Below are 19,404 nucleotides of genomic sequence, written 5' to 3'. Positions count from 1 at the left end.
AAATGGTCCCATAACACTCCCCTGTGGCACGCCAGAGGTTACTTTAACGTCTATAGACGTCTCTCCATTGATAACTACATGCTGTGTTCTGTTTGCATCTACCTGGGAGCCTGTATTTCTGGGTCTCATGAACAAATAAAGCGAGTTGGGTCTTTCACGATCGCTGTTTCCGGAATCCATGTTGATTCCTACAGAGTAGATGCTGTGTTTCCAAAAACGACATGATACTCGAGGAAAAAAACATGTTCTAAAATTCTACAACAGATCGACGTCAGAGATATAGGTCTGCAGTTTTGCGCATCTGCTCGACGACCCTTCTTGAAGACTGGGACTACCTAAGCTCTTTTCCAATCATTTGTAACCTTCCGTTCCTCTAGAGACTTGCGGTACACGGCTGTTAGAAAGGGGGCAAGTTCTTTCGCGTTCTCTGTGTACTGGCCATTCTAAAGTCCCGCCCGTAGTTTGGCGGAAAAGTGGCCGCCGTATCGTCCGGCTGGCCGCTCTCTCTCTCTACGGGCGCCGAGTGTAGAGCGCCTGCAGGCGTCGCGCTAGACTAGCCCGCCGCGCGCTACCTGTCGTCCTGCGGCGGGCCGTAGCGGCCTCCGGGCAGGTGGCCCGGCCGGGTCCGGGCGCTGGCGTGCCGGCCGGCCACCAGCCTCGAGTCGTCGATGCGCACCAGCAGCACGTCGCCGCTCTGCAGCTCGGCGCCGCCCTCCCAGCTGACGGAGACGGGCGCGCAGTCGCCGCCCTCCTCCGCCTCCTCGCCCTCGCAGTCGGGCGTCACCTGCCGGCACACAAAGGACACCACACTCACTCACTGTACTGTAGTTTTATCCCTCTCCATCAATATCAACGGGAAGAGTGTGAGGAAAAAGATAGGTCTAATATGTGTAACCGAGTCGGCCGATTCTACAGGGTGATCAAAAAGTCAGTATAGATTTGAAAACTTAATAAACCACAGAATAATGTAGATAGAGAGGTAAAAATTGACACACATGCTTGGAATGGCATGGGGTTTTATTAGAACCAAAAAAAACAACAAAGTTCACAAAATGTCCGACAGATGGCGCTGGACACCGAAACGTGACAATCGCTGACTGCGCTGAATGAGAGAGAGAATCAGAGTCAACATCCATAACACGGTTTCCTACACCTTTTGTCCCTCCGCCGGTGTGCCCCAAGGCTCCGTCCTCTCCCCCCTTCTGTACCTTTTGTATAAGGCGGACATGCCGCCGCCGTCACCCCCCGTCCACCTTCTCCAGTTTGTCGATGACACCGCCTTCCCTGCCCTAGCCCCCACACTACAGCGTTCCCAACATCTTATGCAATCCCATCTTGACCAGTTCACCGACTGGTGCAACCAGTGGTTGCTCAAGGTCATCCCTCCAAAACTCAGGCGATCATTGTAGGCAAAACCACCCCTTCCTTCCGCCTCCTTGATTTCCATCTCACCACCTATGGCCGTCCTATCGCCCTCACCCCCACTTGTAAGTACCTTGGCGTCACCCTCGATCGTCGCCTCTCCTGGACCCCCCCATCTCCGGACAATACAAGCGAAGGCACGCTCCCGACTCCGTCTCCTCAACCTCCTTTCTGGCCGTACGTGGGGTCTGGACCCCTCCACCATACTCCACACCTATAAATCCCTCATCCGCCCTATTCTCTGTTACACCCATCCTGCCTTCATCTCCTCCCCCCCCCCCCCCCAACCTTTTACAGACCCCTTCAGATGCTTGAACGCCATGCTCTCCGCCTCACCTATCACATCCATCTCCCCACCCCCACGTGGATCCTGTACGACCTCATTCCATTACCCCACCTCCTCCTTTTCCTTGAACGGATATGGATCCTGTACACCTCCCAAAAACTCGATCCTCCTCACCCGCTTGTCTCCCCCATCCTCTCCCACCCCCACCTGTTGCCGCGCCTGTATTCCCACGTCCCACCTGCTCTCCATCTCTGCACCCTCCTTACCCTCTCCCAAGGTGGCTTCCGCCTGCTCTCCCTCCGTGACGATGCCCTCCTCCCCTCCATCTACCCCTCCTACCAACTTTGATCCTCCCTCCCTCTTCCTGTGTTTGCTCCTTTGGGCACCCACCCTCCCTTCTCTCCCACTTCCCACCCTCCTCCATTTCTCTCCACTCCTCCCTCGGGCTTCCGCTCCCCTGCCCCTCTACTCCTCCTCTCGTCTCCTCAGCCATTGGCATCTTCGTTCTCCCCTCTCTCCAGCCCCTTACCCTTCTTCCCCTCTTGGCAGGTCCCCAGACCCGCACACGCTACGTGGACATTCGCGCGCCGGAGTTCATCGCCATTAGTGTCTCGTGTGTGCCGTCGTGTTTAATTTTCAGTGTTCACCGTCACACTCGATCGTTCACCAGTGCCATAGACATCTTCAGTGTTTGTGCGTCGTGTTAACAATTTGTAATGTGCATTGTCTTCGAGTGTGAACGGCTTCATGTTTTTTATGGCCATGTGTCTACTGTTTTTCCCAGCCGTTTTGTTCCAACTCTGTTTTACCATTGTAATATCTTGGGCTGAAGAGCGGCGTATTGTGCTGCTGCCAGCCTACCTGCTTTTATACGGGTATTAAAATAACAATAAAGAAAAAAAAAGGGAAAGAGAATCAGATGCGCCAGCAGTCGCACCATGTTGAACGTTACCTGAAAAGGCGCTTTTAGTGAACCTATATTATCAGAATGGGGAATGTGCTAGTTCAGTGTTACGATCCTATAGCCATAGGAAGGGGATTCGAAATGGTAAGGGTCCGTTGACAAATGCAGCTGTGGCAAGAATGATTTCGAAGTTCGAAGCCACAGGTTATTTAGACCATATGCTGCTGAGACAGTTCAGGAAGAAATGGAGACTGCACCGCGTTCGTCTATGCACGGGGATGTCAGCGCTCGTGCAGTCGCACGTCGCACCGGCATTCCATACACTACTGTTTGGTTGACACTTAGGCGTACCCTCAGATTTATCCGTACAAAATCCATCGGCGTCATGAACTGTTACCTGGCGATTTAGTGAAGCGGAAGGCATTTGCGTGTGGGCGTTTCAAAAGATGGCGCAAGATGACGATTGGTTGAGTAACATGTTATGGACCGACGAAGCTCATTTCACGCTCCGATGGTCTGTCAACACCCACAACTGCAGAATTTGGGCTACCGAAAATCCTAGAACTGTCGTGTAAATTCCATTGCACGACGAGAAAGTCACAGTATGGATTGGATTTACATCTACCGTTATCGGGCTTTTTTCTTCGAGAAAATTCGTGATTCTGGTTTTGTAACGCTACCGTGACGGGTGAGAGGTACGCCGATATGTTACAGAATCGCATCATCCCCACCTTGGCTGATAAACACCTGCTGGAACGTACGATGTTTATGCAGGATGGTGCTCCACCCCATATTGCTAGACGCGTGAAAGATCTCTTGCGCGCGTCATTTGGTGATGGTCGTGTGCTCAGCCGCCACTTTCGTCATGTTTGGCCTCCCAGGTCCCCAGACATCAGTCCGTGTGATTATTGGCTTTGGGGTTACCTGAAGTAGCAAGTGTACCGTGTACGACCGACATCTCTAGGGATGCCTCACCATAACTCCAGGCATGCTTTACAGTGCTGTTCACAACATTATTCCACGACTACAGCTATTGTTGAGCAATGATGGTGGACAAATTGAGCATTTCCTCTAAAGAACATCAACTTTGCTTTGTCTTGCTTTGTTATGCTAATTATTGCTATTCTGATCAGATGAAGCGCCATCTGTCTGACATTTTTTTGAACTTTTGTATTTTTTTGGTTCTGATAAACCCCACGTCATTCCAAGCATGGGTGTCAATTTGTACCTCTCTATCTACATTATTCCACGATTTATTCAATTTTTAAAATTATACTGACTTTTTGATCACTCGGTACTTTAAATGTCCGAATCGCGTGTAAAAAATGGCTTTGAGCACGGTGGGACTTACCTTCTGAGGTCATCAGTCCCCTACAACGTAGAACTACTTAAACCTAACAAACACACACATCCATGCCCGAGGCAGGATTCGAACCTGCGACCGTAGCGGTCGCGTTGTTCCATACTGTAGCGCCTAGAACCGCACGGCCACACCGGCCGGCGAAAACGAGATAAATGGGACAAAAAGTAAGTAGACTGTTCTTTGTTTCAAAATATCCGGCGTAACTGTTAATACATTTACCCCATGTGAGACAAGATGATCACTGCATCCATAGAAAAATGTTTCCAGTTGCCTAAGAAACTATGATGGTGCCCAGGAATGGACCTCTCCAGCCGGCAATCACGTGTAATCGAAGTATTTTTTAACATTACATAGCAGGGAAAGGAATGCTTTTTAACTACTAGAGGGACAATATTTAGCAGTATAACTCGCTAATAATGCTTAATATGGAAGTAATAATGTGCAGAATAATTTACGCATCCTTCTGTAGCATCGGCCACGCTACAGAGAGTGAATCCGCTTAGCGGTCGGGTTTACGGCACCCCGCGCGTGTGCCGCTACATTCCGGCACTGCCTTGCAAAAAGAAAAAGCATCACCCCTCTAGCGGTGACTGTATGTCGCTTAACACAAAAATGCAGCTTTTGCTTTTCCCTTATTATACTAACGAGCCAATGAAACTGTTATACCTGCCTAATACCGTGTAGGGCTCCTTCAAGCACACAGAATTGCCGTAACAGACACGGCGTGCCCTCCACTAATGCCTGAAGTAGCCCGCCCGGTTAGCGGAGCGATCTAACGCACGGCTTTCCAGGGTAGGAAGGAGCGCCTGGTCCCTGGCACGAATCCGCCCGGCAGACTTGTGTTGACGACCGGTGATCCGGCCAGTCTGTGGATGGTTTTTAGGCGGTTTACCGTCTTTCTCGGTGAATGTGGGCTGGTTCCCCTTATTCCGCCTCAGCTACACTATGTCGGCGATTGCTGCGCACGCCACCATTACTCTACCACGCAAACATAGGGGCTACACACGTTTGGTGTGAGACGTTCCCTGGGAGGTCCACTGGGGGCCTAACCGCAAAATAACCCTGGGTTCGGTGTGGGGCGGCGGAGGGGTGAAGTGAACTGTTGTGGTAGTCATGGCGTTGTGGACCACTGGAGTTGAGGCGGGGACGGACCCTCTCCGTCGTTTCTAGGTCCCTAGTCGACATGCAATACAATACATTACAATACAATGCCTGAAATACTGATGGGGACAACTGACACCATGAATCCTGAAAGCCTGTCCATCGTAAGAGTACGACGGGGGTGGAGATCTCTTTTGAACAGCACATAACAAGGCATCCCAGATACGCTCAATAATGTTCATCTCTGGGGGATTTGGTGGCCAGCAGAAGACTTTAAAACTTAAAAAGTGTTCATGCAGCCACTCTATAGCAGTTCTGGACCTGTGGGATGTCGCATTGTCCTGTTGGAAATGCCCAAGTCCGTCTGAATGCACAACGGACATGAATAGATGCAGGTGATCAGGCAGGAGACTTACGCACGCGTCACCTGTCAGAGTCGTATCTAGAAGCACGAGGTGTCCCATATCACTCCAACTGCAGACGCCTCACACCATTATCGAGCCTACACTATCTTGAACAGTCCCCTGCTGACGTACAGGACCCATGGATTCATGACGCTGACTTCATATCCGTACACGTCCATCCGCTCGATACAATCTGAAACGAGACTCGTCTTACCAGTCAACATTGTTTCCAGTCATCAACAGTCTAATGTCGGTGTTACGGGCCTAGGCGAGGCGTAAAGCTTTGTGTCGAGCTGTTGTCAAGGATACAAGTGTGGGCCTTAGGCTCCCAAAGCCCAGATCGATGATGTTTCGTTGAGTGGTTAGCACGCTGACTTTTGTTGATGGCTCAGCATTGAAATATCCAGCAAGTTGCGGACCGAATCTCTTCAGTCGTCTCTGGTCCCGTTCTTGCAGGATCTTTATCCGGCTTCAGCGATATCGGAGATATGATGTTTTAGCGGATTCCTGATATTCACGGTACAGTCTTGAAATCCACTCTCTTGAAATCCCCACTCCATCGCTACCTTGGAGATGATGTGTCCCATCACTCGTACGCCGACTACAACACCACGTTCAAACTCACTTAAATCTTCATAACCTGCCAATTTAGCAGAAATAACCGATCTAACAACTGCGCCAGACACTTGTTGTCTTATATTGACGTTGCCGACCGCAGCGCCGTACTCTGCCTATTTACCTATCTCTGTACTTGAATACGCATACCCATACCAGTTTCATTCGCGCTTCGGTGTATTAACATTAACAACAGTCTCTAACACAAATTTTGACACGTGCTATGTAACAGAATACTATTAAACCAAGGCACCTACTCAAGATTCAAGCTTCTCTCCAAAGCGAGATGTAGATAATGTGGTTCGAATTTCAGGATCGGTACGCCACCCAAATTATTACAGACACAACACATTATATGGTCTACCTGAATTTGGTTTTATCTGCACTCCTGCAGCAAACAGTTTGCAGCTATGTTGTCTTACCTAACGACAGAGACCGAAATAAAACTGTATCTACGAAGACTGTTTTGGTCGCTAGCTCTGAAGGAACAATTTAGTTCAGTTTAATTTCCTTAAAAGTGCCGGAAGAAAATTTACTTTAATGACTTTTATGGCACAATTTTACTTGGAAACATGATGCATCCAGATTGAGATATTCTTACGTGGCTTCATAGCTGAAATCTTTACTTTGAATAATTACGTAAAGTAAATATTCCGTAACACAAATTTAAATGTAAGCAAATCTCATTAAATTGAAATTTACAATGGCATCTGAAAGCGATCAAACTTCTTGTCTCTTCTATTTTAAAGTAAAGAATTATTCTTGGAAGTTACTTTTATATGACACTGCAAGATCGTCATAACATCAAAATTAACTAGCTATCTGTTGACCGTACAGAATGACAAAAAAATTGCATTTAACAAAACGCCAGGGGTCATTGGATCGGTATATGAATTTGAGACAATGATTATAACAAATGCAGAATGAGGTTTTCACTCTGCAGCGGAGTGTGCGCTGATATGAAACTTCCTGACAAATTAAAACTGTGTGCCGGACCGAGACTCGAGCTCGGGACCTTTGCCTTTCGCGGGCAAGTGCTCTACCAGGAGAGCTTCTGTGAAGTTTGGAAAGTGGGAGACGAGGTACTGGCGGAAGTAAAGCTGTGAGGACGGGGCGTGAGTCGTGCTTGGGTAGCTCAGTTGGTAAAGCACTTGTGCGAGTAAGGCAAAGGTCCCGAGTTCGAGTCTCGGTCCGGCACACAGTTTTAACCTGCCAGGAAGTTTCATTGTAACAAATGCTTTTAACAAAACTATAGTAGAACTTTGAGAAACCATAGGGTTGACAGCAACATTCTGATACACTGCTACAGACAGTTAATATGAAAATGTCTAGCCTAGTTCGTTACAGTCGCTTCGACGCTGAGGTTCGTGTTTGCTGTATTTAAATTTTGACAGACTACCACCCACTTGCGATGACCACGCCAACTTGCTGTATCGGAAGCTCCACACTCAGTCATATAAAATCAGTCAGATAATCTTGCCTTCCGACACAAAATAAGCTGAAGACGACTTCAGGAAATATAAACCACTGCCACACCAAATATTAAGCACTTTCACCCCGAACTGTTTTTGCTTAAGGATCACGTCGTCAGACATGGCACGCCACCATACGTACATTCTCAAGGCTCGACAGCAACTGCTCTGCTTTCACTTTCTTCCCTCTCATGTGGTGCTCGCCCCAAGGTCATACAAACGACTGGTGGTCGAAAACCCAGAGTAGGCTCCCTACCTTTATGAAATCATTTTCTTTAAATGATTTCCATGTTCTAGTACACTTAGAATTTTACACTCAGTACGTATATTCAGTACATTTATCAATAACGTTCATTTCCGAATTTTTAATTTCATAAAATTATTAATTTGTCCTAAAATGCTGTCTCCTTCTAACGAACATTTAGCACCGACATTACACTTTCATATTTTGACATAGCTATAGAGGTTTCCTTAACACTAACCTTTAGTATAAGATCGATCATTTTACTCTCTCGATTTTCACTGGCTACTGATTAAATAAATAATTTTTTTTTAGAGATTTCAGCCTGAATTTAATTGTGTCATCACATGCTCTCTGATATACTGTGAAGGTGATATTTTATAATTTTGTCACATCGTTCATAATTTTGTATCCGAAACTGTCTACCAGTTTAAGTCTCTGGTAATCCATAGAGGACAATGGGACAACATCCGGACATGAACTATCTGAATAATGATAATTCAAACCAACAGCATCATCTTCAAGGCCCAAACGTAATTTGATTTGCCATCATACAGGTTTGTACGTTGATGGTATGCCACTTGACTTCGGGCCTGAAGATGACGCTTGTTGGGGCCGAAACTGGTAGTACATTTTCAATAAACGACGTTGGATTATAATACCGCTGTTGGTTTTAAGCATCATTTTTCAAGTAGTTATGTGTCAGACTGAGAAGCTGCGCGGCCGGTAGAACACTGCCATACACACAGAAAGCGCCACATGGAAACGCCAGCCGACAGAAAGACAATACGTTAGCGGTACTGTAAAGTAATGCGGTTTGGTTTCCGTACACTGAATTCAATCAGATATATTATTAGCAATATTTCAAGTCACATCAATAATGTAATCACCTTCATTGTTGACGTGTCACGCTTCACGATACAAGAAGAACACTGTCCAAGTTACAACAGGTTTATTGGTATAAAAGAAGTCTGCTTCGGCGGTAGGGAATTAGAAGCCAAGAATACAGTAACAAGCGCTACAGGATAGGTACTTATAACTGCATCGGCTGTGCATCGGCACAAGGCTAGAGTTCCGCCGAGAGCACTCGTCGGTGACTAAGTTCACCGAGAACAAAACACTGTCAGATGCCAAGTTTGGCAATGAAATATCGTATTTATCCCCCGACACCAGGAAAGCGACTTTCAAGTAAAATGTCCCACCTGTACATGAATATACATAATGGATGTACAATTACAAGTAATAGACTCATGATTGGCTATATATTTCGTTTGGATCTGGCCGTCAGTCGGGCACGAATAGCTCAATGGTAAGGCAACCGCTGTTGATAAGAGGGAAATCCGGGTTAGACCCCAGGTCGGCTCAAATTTTCACTGTCGTCATTCGGTTCTACAGCTGATGGTTGTCCATACTCGCAATTGCGAATACATTTAATGTATAAACATTTTATTGCTGAAGTGTGCAATTAAACTACGCTTTCATCAAAATTTGTTTTGATATATTACTTTATTATATACTTTACAGGACAGATGAAAAGAAAAATATATATTAGATCGTTAAGAAATGTGAAGTAGTCAAAGGTAATCTATTGCTTAACTTTAAATACGGAAACAAATACCGCCTAAAAGATTGTTTAGATCCGAAAACATTACACAGCAAGAACAGATATGCTAGTACTAAATGTATATGTAGTCCCAGAAGGAATGGCCAATATTTAAGGATATGACAGAAACGATCAATCGAAGCAAAAGTCTAGTAAACATGCGAAATTCACACCGCAATATCTCTGAGCACTTGTACAGCGCCGGCCGCGGTGGTCTCGCGGTTCTAGGCGCGCAGTCCGGAACCGTGCGACTGCTACGGTCGCAGGTTCGAATCCTGCCTCGGGCATGGATGTGTGTGATGTCCTTAGGTTAGTTAGGTTTAAGTAGTTCTAAGTTCTAGGGGACTAATGACCACAGCAGTTGAGTCCCATAGTGCTCAGAGCCATTTTGAACTTGTACAGCTGAAGACACGTGTTTGAGAGTAGCGAAGAGGAAGAAGTGCTCACAGCCATTAAGATATGCATTTTAGAACCCGTGTTTACTAACTTTTTTTGCTTCGAGTGATCATTCCTGTCTCTTCCCTGAATATTGGCCATTCCTCCAAGAACACTCGGTTTGATTACTGCGAACAATATTTAAATGGAACTCTAGGGTGAACAGTATCTCAAGCACTGCGTAACATTTTTCAACTCTTAGACGAAATTAGAATTATATTTTAATACCTAAAGCTGCTGACGGGCGTTGTTATATATCAACGGGGACAGTTGAAAACGTGTGCCCCCACCAGGACTCGAATCCGGGATCTCCTGCTTACATGGCAGATGCTCTATCCATCGAAGCCACCGAGAGCACAGAAAAAAGTGCGATTGCAAGATTATCTCGCGCATACCTCCCGCGAGACGCACATTCTCACCTTATAAGCCCACACACTTCATTTGTAGTGTCCCTACCCAACACACTCATTACCCGTGGAAGACATTCCCAAGTCCCGTAAGAGTTCTGAAAAAATAGACACCATATCCATATAAGTATATTGTTCATCTCTGGTTGATGCTACAGCTAGGGAAGAAAAATAATCCGCAACCAGTGGCCTCCATGCCAAACTGGAAGCCGAAACATGGCTAGTGACGTTACAGCCGCCATGATAGGTCGGGAAAAACTGGGAAATTGTTTTGCTATACTGTTTACGAATACAATGTTACGTTGTTTTAACTTTAGTTCGTAGATCACAGAACGAATTACTGGAAAGTCGATGTTTGATGTGTTGTAAACATGAAGTATCTAGGGATTCATACTTTGACCATAGATTTACAAGTAATGGGCGATTATTTCAAGAACTGTAGACTGAAGCCAAATCCATCTAAAACTAAGGAAATGCTTACCATCTTAATAGCTGTGAGGCAAATAGCCAATTACATGTGGCCTTCGTAAAAACCCTTACCTAAAATACTTGGATCTCATTTCAGATTGGGATCTTACCTTTAACAACCATTTATGAAATGTAGCAAAAAGTAAACATTACAACTGATATTGTCAGAAAAGTGGCTGGGTCATGATGGACTGCAAGTGAAGATACTCTTCGTACTGCTACATTCGCATTAGTTTAGTCCACTGCAGAATACTGTTCTACAGTATGGTAAAACAGCATACTTGACGTCAAATTGCATCAAGCAGCCAGAATAATCAGTGGCACTACTAAATCTACACCACTTCCATGGCTGCCTTTATTGTGTAATGTTGCACCTCCATCAATAAGACGAAAAGCAGCACCAGGAACAGAGTTCCAAAAGTGTTTCGCTTACCAGAAATCACTTCTACATAACCAAATACAGACTCAAATTTAGATAACCACCGTGGCCAACACAAGATGGACCTCTTGTGTCAGACGTTTGTCAAGAATGGAGAGAGGTTTGGCAGAAGTTTTCTGCGCCTGATTCCCAACTGATAACTCATATTAACAAACGCGTGAATGGATTTGGTCTTCCCAGAAAATTATAGACACATCTGAATCGGTTCCATAAAGGTCAGGAAAGATGCGGTGCCTGTTTGTGTGAATGGAGGTTCAAGGACGCCCTGGCATGTGACTTTGGTAATCCTGCCAAAACACGCAGCACCTGAATGAGGAGTGTACCCTGGTTGACTCAGCGAGCTGCATTTGGTGAAATAAAGCGCTGTAGACTGATGAAGAGACCTAAATATTCAATTATAGCCTTTTCTCCGGATTGTTCGTTTTCTTGTTTATATTACGTGTATCTGTATGTATATTTAAAATTTTATATATGTAGTCCCTAAATAAGACTGTAACCTATATATGATGTCTCTAAATGACACTGTAAAATGACCCTATAAGCCATACTGACAAATAAATAACCGAAAAGGCACAATCACTAACAACTCCGAACCGCCCTCACCAATATGGTGTATGTGGCGACACAAATTTCTACGAAAAAGACGCCTTTGAAGAGTCTTACGTGGGAAACACTGATCGTAATAAGGATACATGATGGAGACTGTTCAATCAATTCTGAAGTATTGCTGATCAGAAGGGAACCGATTTTTATGCAAGTAATTTTTTGTTGTAGATAAAAATCTGTAATTAAGATAGAAATTTCCGAACCAGCACACTTCAGTCGTGTATCAAATTCTATTTCGCATGAAATACACATTTTTGTTATTTTATGTAAATAAATATTTTAAATAATTCCACACAAGCACGTAATTTGTAACTTTTCTTTGGAATAATGTTTAAATTTTACAAAAAAGTCTCGTGTCTTGTCATATTATGATAATGTAGTTTCAACGAACTTCAGTCGTAAATGTATTGCGTTGTGAGTGATTTCCACTGCAGGCACTGCCTCGCTATCGCAACGCGAAATCCCTTATTTCTCATGTGGACGGCTGAGGCAATGTACTCAACAGTCTTAAATCGTTGCCCTCGTCTTGTTTAAAGCATAGCGTTTTTATAGAACAACATCTTATGTGGAACGATTGGCGATGTAGTGACGGAAGCGAAGTCAAGTGTTCGCTCTGGTTTGCAACAATATGTTGCCGAATTTAATGCCAGCTTGACAAGTAATGGTAGAGTTCTATTCTCTCAAAATGTGAGATATTAGTAAATGCAGACTAGCGGTATAAAGTCTTGCAGCATTTAGCAGGCAGTTAACAGAGAATAGCCGCTTCACGTATAACTTCTAAGCAAGGTTAAGCACCTTCCTCTCCACGTACCCTAGTTTTAAAAAGTTCCGAATATTTTGCAGATTTATACTTTTCTTTTGTCTGATATCCCTTGATATAAATTGAGCTGTCCAGCGCTCAGAAATTTTCTTACGAAATCATCATACCCTAGAATCAATATTAAGAAAATTGTATGTACCTGCCTGCTACGGAGAAATTTTAGGAAAGAACAGAGCAGAACGTGAAAATTAAAAACAAATTAAAAATCTGAGTAAGCATTGAGGAATCATCGGTCTCTACCGGTAAGAAAGTGGAAAATGTTACAGGTGTGCCAGAAAATGATGAAATAGTGTCCGGGAGGTGTTTTCTGCTATAAAGTAAAGAGATATTAGCATCGGATCATGTGGCAGTGGCTCGCTTATTCAATGAATCTCTGCATTTTTTTTTGGGCGATAGAACTGAAATTTGATGATGTTTTGCTCTTGCTAAGGAATGCTTTTCCATAAATAAAAAATGTAACCAAATGCCTTTCTGCAGCCGGACATTATACACGTAACTTGTACAGTACATGGTTTACACAGAGCGTGTGAGCCTCCTAAAGAGGACAAATTCGTCTCAAACGGCGAGAAGACGGTTGTGAAAGCGCCGACAAGAACTGATTTGCTGACAGCCAAATATCCAAATCTTGCACTTCCACCTACACCGTAGTTCGTCGACGGGGGCCGTGGCTGGAAGCAACAGAGTATTACGCGAATAATTTTTAAAATTTTAAATCGGTTATTGTTGGGTTAAATAAGAGTGACACTTCTTCAGTTGAAATTCTTCAGAACTTCCTCAACCGTAGTACACTAAAAAAATGAGCTGTCTTATTTATCTGGAATTTTTTTTTCACCCTATCAAAAATTTATGAACATCAACCAGCTTAACAGAGACAGTTAATGAAGTGCATGACGATGAGAAAAAAATTCATTCATTCCAACCAAAAGTGGAAGTTGTTAAACAACAATTTGAAAGTTGGTTTCACATGAAAATGGTGGGTCTCATACTGTCTGTAAAATTGCAGAGGCATTGGAAGGGGAGGCAGACAATGGTGAAATTGAAAATGAATGTGCCAGTGACACTACTTTGTTGAAATATACCGTGTGATGTTGAGAGGTCCTTTTCCACGTATCGTGCATTCTTTCGAGACAACTGGCATCGATTTATGTTGGAAATCTTGTAGAAAGTTTTCGTGGTTCACTGCAACAGCGAGTTGTCTAAATCCATCACTGCATCATGATGCTTGGTGACTGATTTTTAAAATAAGTATTTGTACTTTTCTTATTTACAGTTTTCTAATATTGAAAGAAAATATTTTTGGATTTTTATACATACCTTTTGTATTTTTTCTACATAAAAATTGAAGTACACTCCTGGAAATGGAAAAAAGAACACATTGACACCGGTGTGTCAGACCCACCATACTTGCTCCGGACACTGCGAGAGGGCTGTACAAGCAATGATCACACGCACGGCACAGCGGACACACCAGGAACCGCGGTGTTGGCCGTCGAATGGCGCTAGCAGCGCAGCATTTGTGCACCGCCGCCGTCAGTGTCAGCCACTTTGCCGTGGCATACGGAGCTCCATCGCAGTCTTTAGCACTGGTAGCATGCCGCGACAGCGCGGACGTGAACCGTATGTGCAGTTGACGGACTTTGAGCGAGGGCGTATAGTGGGCATGCGGGAGGCCGGGTGGACGTACCACAGAATTGCTCAACACGTGGGGCGTGAGGTCTCCACAGTACATCGATGTTGTCGCCAGTGGTCGGCGGAAGGTGCACGTGCCCGTCGACCTGGGACCAGACCGCAGCGACGCACGGATGCACGCCAAGACCGTAGGATCCTACGCAGTGCCGTTGGGAACCGCACCGCCACTTCCCAGAAAATTAGGGACACTGTTGCTCCTGGGGTATCGGCGAGGACCATTCGCAACCGTCTCCATGAAGCTGGGCTACGGTCCCGCACACCGTTAGGCCGTCTTCCGCTCACGCCCCAACATCGTGCAGCCCGCCTCCAGTGGTGTCGCGACAGGCGTGAATGGAGGGACGAATGGAGACGTGTCGTCTTCAGCGATGAGAGTCGCTTCTGCCTTGGTGCCAATGATGGTCGTATGCGTGTTTGGCGCCGTGCAGGTGAGCGCCACAATCAGGACTGCATACGACCGAGGCACACAGGGCCAACACCCGGTATCATGGTGTGGGGAGCGATCTCCTACACTGGCCGTACACCTCTGGTGATCGTCGAGGGGACACTGAATAGTGCACGGTACATCCAAACCGTCATCGAACCCATCGTTCTACCATTCCTAGACCGGCAAGGGAACTTGCTGTTCCAACAGGACAATGCACGTCCGCATGTATCCCGTGCCACCCAACGTGCTCTAGAAGGTGTAAGTCAACTACCGTGGCCAGCAAGATCTCCGGATCTGTCCCCCATTGAGCATGTTTGGGACTGGATGAAGCGTCGTCTCACGCGGTCTGCACGTCCAGCACGAACGCTGGTCCAACTGAGGCGCCAGGTGGAAATGGCATGGCAAGCCGTTCCACAGGACTACATCCAGCATCTCTACGATCGTCTCCATGGGAGAATAGCAGCCTGCATTGCTGCGAAAGGTGGATATACACTGTACTAGTGCCGACATTGTGCATGCTCTGTTGCCTGTCTCTATGTGCCTGTGGTTCTGTCAGTGTGTAAATTGTTGTAGTTGCGCTGGAAAAGTCCCTGAGCTTCAAGCGCTAATAGAAAGCACAGAAGCTGATATCGTTATAGGTACAGAAAGCTGGCTAAAGCCTGAAATAAGTTCTGCAGAAATTTTTACGAAGTCTCAGACGGTGTTCAGGAAAGATAGATTAGGCAGAATTGGTGGTGGAGTGTTGGTGTCTGTCAGTAGTGGTTTATCTTGTAGTGAAGTCGAAGTAGATACTCTGTGCGAATTGGTGTGGGTGGAGGTTATACTTAACAGCCGAATTAAGTTAATAATTGGCTCCTTCTACCGACCCCCAGACTCCGATGATACAGTTGCGGAACAGTTCAGAGAAAGTTTGAGTCTCGTAACAAATAAATACCCCACTCATACGGTTATAGTTGGTGGGGACTTCAACCTACCCTCGGTATGTTGGCAAAAATACTTGTTCAAAACCGGTGGTAGGCACAAAACGTCTTCCGAGATTGTCCTAAATGCATTCTCCGAAAATTATTTAGAGCAGTTAGTCCACGAACCCACGCGAATTGTAAATGGTTGCGAAAACACACTTGACCTCTTGGCCACAAACAATCCAGAGCTGATAGAGAGCATCATGACTGATACAGGGATTAGTGATCACAAGGTCATTGTAGCTAGGCTCAATACCATTTCTTCCAAATCCATCAGAAACAAACGCAAAATAATTTTATTTAAAAAAGCGGATAAAGTACCACTAGAAGCCTTCCTAAAAGACAATTTCCATTCCTTCCGAACTGACTATGCGAATGTAGACGAGATGTGGCTCAAATTCAAAGATATAGTAGCAACAGCAATTGAGATATTCATACCTCATAAATTGGTAAGAGATGGAACGGATCCCCCGTGGTACACAAAAAAGGTCCGAACGCTGTTGCAGAGGCAACGGAAAAAGCATGCGAAGTTCAGAAGAACGCGAAATCCTGAAGATGGGCTAAAATTTACAGACGCGCGAAATTTGGCACGTACTTCGATGCGAGATGCCTTTAATAGGTTCCACAACGAAACATTGTCTCGAAATTTGGTAGAAAATCCGAAGAAATTCTGGTCGTATGTAAAGTACACAAGCGGCAAGACGCAGTCAATACCTTCGCTGCGCAGTGCCGATGGTACTGTTATCGACGACTGTGCCGCTAAAGCGGAGTTATTGAACGCAGTTTTCCGAAATTCCTTCACCAGGGAAGACGAATGGAATATTCCAGAATTTGAAACACGAACATCTGCTAGCATGAGTTTCTTAGAAGTAGATACCTTAGGGGTTGCGAAGCAACTCAAATCGCTTGATACGGGCAAGTCTTCAGGTCCAGATTGTATACCGATTAGGTTCCTTTCAGATTACGCTGATACTATAGCTCCCTACTTAGCACTCATATACAACCGCTCGCTCACCGATAGATCTGTACCTACAGATTGGAAAATTGCGCAGGTCGCACCAGTGTTCAAGAAGGGTAGTAGGAGTAATCCATTTAACTACAGACCTATATCATTGACGTCGGTTTGCAGTAGGGTTTTGGAGCATATACTGTATTCAAACATTATGAATCACCTCGAAGGGAACGATCTATTGACACGTAATCAGCATGGCTTCAGAAAACATCGCTCTTGTGCAACGCAGCTAGCTCTTTATTCGCACGAAGTAATGGCCGCTATCGACAGGGGATCTCAAGTTGATTCCGTATTTCTAGATTTCCGGAAAGCTTTTGACACCGTTCCTCACAAGCGACTTCTAATCAAGCTGCGGAGCTATGGGGTATCGTCTCAGTTGTGCGACTGGATTCGTGATTTCCTGTCAGGAAGGTCGCAGTTCGTAGTAATAGACGGCAAATCATCGAGTAAAACTGAAGTGATATCAGGTGTTCCCCAGGGAAGCGTCCTGGGACCTCTACTGTTCCTGATCTATATAAATGACCTGGGTGACAATCTGAGCAGTTCTCTTAGGTTGTTCGCAGATGATGCTGTAATTTACCGTCTAGTAAGGTCATCCGAAGACCAGTATCAGCTGCAAAGCGATTTAGAAAAGATTGCTGTATGGTGTGTCAGGTGGCAGTTGACGCTAAATAACGAAAAGTGTGAGATGATCCACATGAGTTCCAAAAGAAATCCGTTGGAATTCGATTACTCGATAAATAGTACAATTCTCAAGGCTGTCAATTCAACTAAGTACCTGGGTGTTAAAATTACAAACAACTTCAGTTGGAAGGACCACATAGATAATATTGTCGGGAAGGCGAGCCAAAGGTTGCGTTTCATTGGCAGGATACTTAGAAGATGCAACAAGTCCACTAAAGAGACAGCTTACACTACACTCGTTCGTCCTCTGTTAGAATATTGCTGCGCGGTGTGGGATCCTTACCAGGTGGGATTGACGGAGGACATCGAGAGGGTGCAAAGAAGGGCAGCTCGTTTTGTATTTTCGCGTTATAGGGGAGAGAGTGTGGCAGATATGATACACGAGTTGGGATGGAAGTCATTACAGCATAGACGTTTTTCGTCGCGGCGAGACCTTTTTACGAAATTTCAGTCACCAACTTTCTCTTCCGAATGCGAAAATATTTTGTTGAGCCCAACCTACATAGGTAGGAATGATCATCAAAATAAAATAAGAGAAATCAGAGCTCGAACAGAAAGGTTTAGGTGTTCGTTTTTCCCGCTCGCTGTTCGGGAGTGGAATAGTAGAGAGATAGTATGATTGTGGTTCGATGAACCCTCTGCCAAGCACTTAAATGTGAATTGCAGAGTAGTCATGTAGATGTAGATGTGATCATGTGATGTATCTGACCCCAGGAATGTGTCAATAAAGTTTCCCCTTCCTGGGGCAATGAATTCACGGTGTTCTTATTTCAATTTCCAGGAGTATATTTTAAAGTTTTTAGCTCAGACAAATGTTCTGCCCGTTAATCAGTGTGGATCTTTTCTTACAAGAACGGATGAATAGAGCAGGTAGAGAAGTTCCAAAGATGATCGGCGCGATTAGTTATGGGTTCGTTCGGTCTGTGCACAAGTGTTAGCAAGTTTCGAAGGCATACACTACAAGAGACGCGTTCTGCGTTACAGAGAAGTTTATAGTTGACATTCCGAGAGCTTATCCTCCTGGAAAAATGGAGCCACACATTTATCCCTCCCACGTAAGCCACGTGAAATGACCATGACGAGAAAATTACATAAATCAGAGCTCACACTGAACTTAACAATCATTCTTCCCAAGCGTCATTCGTGAATGGAACGGAGAAGGGGAGATCAGTTTGTGATACCAGAAACACTCTGTACCACACACCGCAAGACTGCTTGTAATGTATGGATATAGACGTAGATGCAGATGTAGATGTAGAATTTCCTGTTGCCGGAGATCGTACCCTCATTTCCAGCTCGTAAATACTTCTGTAACTGCGCTGTGCAAAACCACGTGAAAGCAGACTGAAGCGATGTGGTCTTTGTGGACTCCAAGCAGCAACCACGGAAAATGTAATTACGAAACGTAAATGGAAGCAGACGATACATAATTTCCTCCGAGTGGCTCATCTCGTGGTGAGCGCTTCAGTCGGAAGCCCTGAACACAGATAACCCCGTGCGTTTTTCACGGCTTAGACTTGAGTGCCCGCCCAAGAAAATAAGCAGGTTTAATTACTGAAACGGTGTAATCTGGATAAAGTACGGCACGCCGAGTTCTAAGTGCTTTTCCGCACCGGTGATGATCGTCCTATTCTAGAACCGGTCCGGAGTGAGCAGCTTTTACAGAAAGGTTAGACGGTGGTGTGTGTGATGTGTGTGTGTGGAGGTGGGTGGAAGGAGGGGGAAAGGGGAGAAGGAGTGGCTGTTGGAGGGGTAGTAGGGGCTTCTGAAGGGAGCCTGTCAGAGCGCGACTAAGCTCACTCACGGCTGGCTCAGTCGCCGTAACCGGAGACCCAGAAAATTGGATAAATACCGTCCCACTGCGCACGTTAGGGCTCGCGTGTGGTTCTGCGTTGCCACAGCAGTGGCGCTTCAACATTCATTTCCGCGAACCACCAAGCCCCCGTGTTCGAATAAATATTCAGCGACTCATCTGCATATTCACAATTTAAGCGGAAGGAGAAAAAGGAAGAGAGAAAAAGAGGAAGACTTGTCAGCTTTTTGCCCC

The 19,404-nt window shown here is 45.4% G+C and overlaps 1 protein-coding gene across 3 annotated transcripts in view; it reads right to left on the bottom strand.

Annotated features, from left to right (window-relative positions):
- LOC126282112 (atrophin-1-like) overlaps positions 1 to 19,404 on the bottom strand; it is an 829,584-nt gene that overhangs the window by 332,429 nt on the left and 477,751 nt on the right. For all 3 annotated transcript variants that reach the window (XM_049981594.1, XM_049981578.1, XM_049981586.1), the window contains exon 5: positions 573 to 784. In XM_049981594.1, coding sequence (XP_049837551.1) covers positions 573 to 784 — 212 coding nt within the window. The remainder of the gene's footprint in view (positions 1 to 572; positions 785 to 19,404) is intronic.

Source organism: Schistocerca gregaria, chromosome 1 (assembly GCF_023897955.1).
Source record: "Schistocerca gregaria isolate iqSchGreg1 chromosome 1, iqSchGreg1.2, whole genome shotgun sequence".
Classification (NCBI taxonomy): Eukaryota; Metazoa; Arthropoda; class Insecta; order Orthoptera; family Acrididae; genus Schistocerca; species Schistocerca gregaria.
The sequence above is the reverse complement of the archived record's forward strand: the minus strand, read 5'-3'. Positions and strand labels throughout refer to the sequence as shown.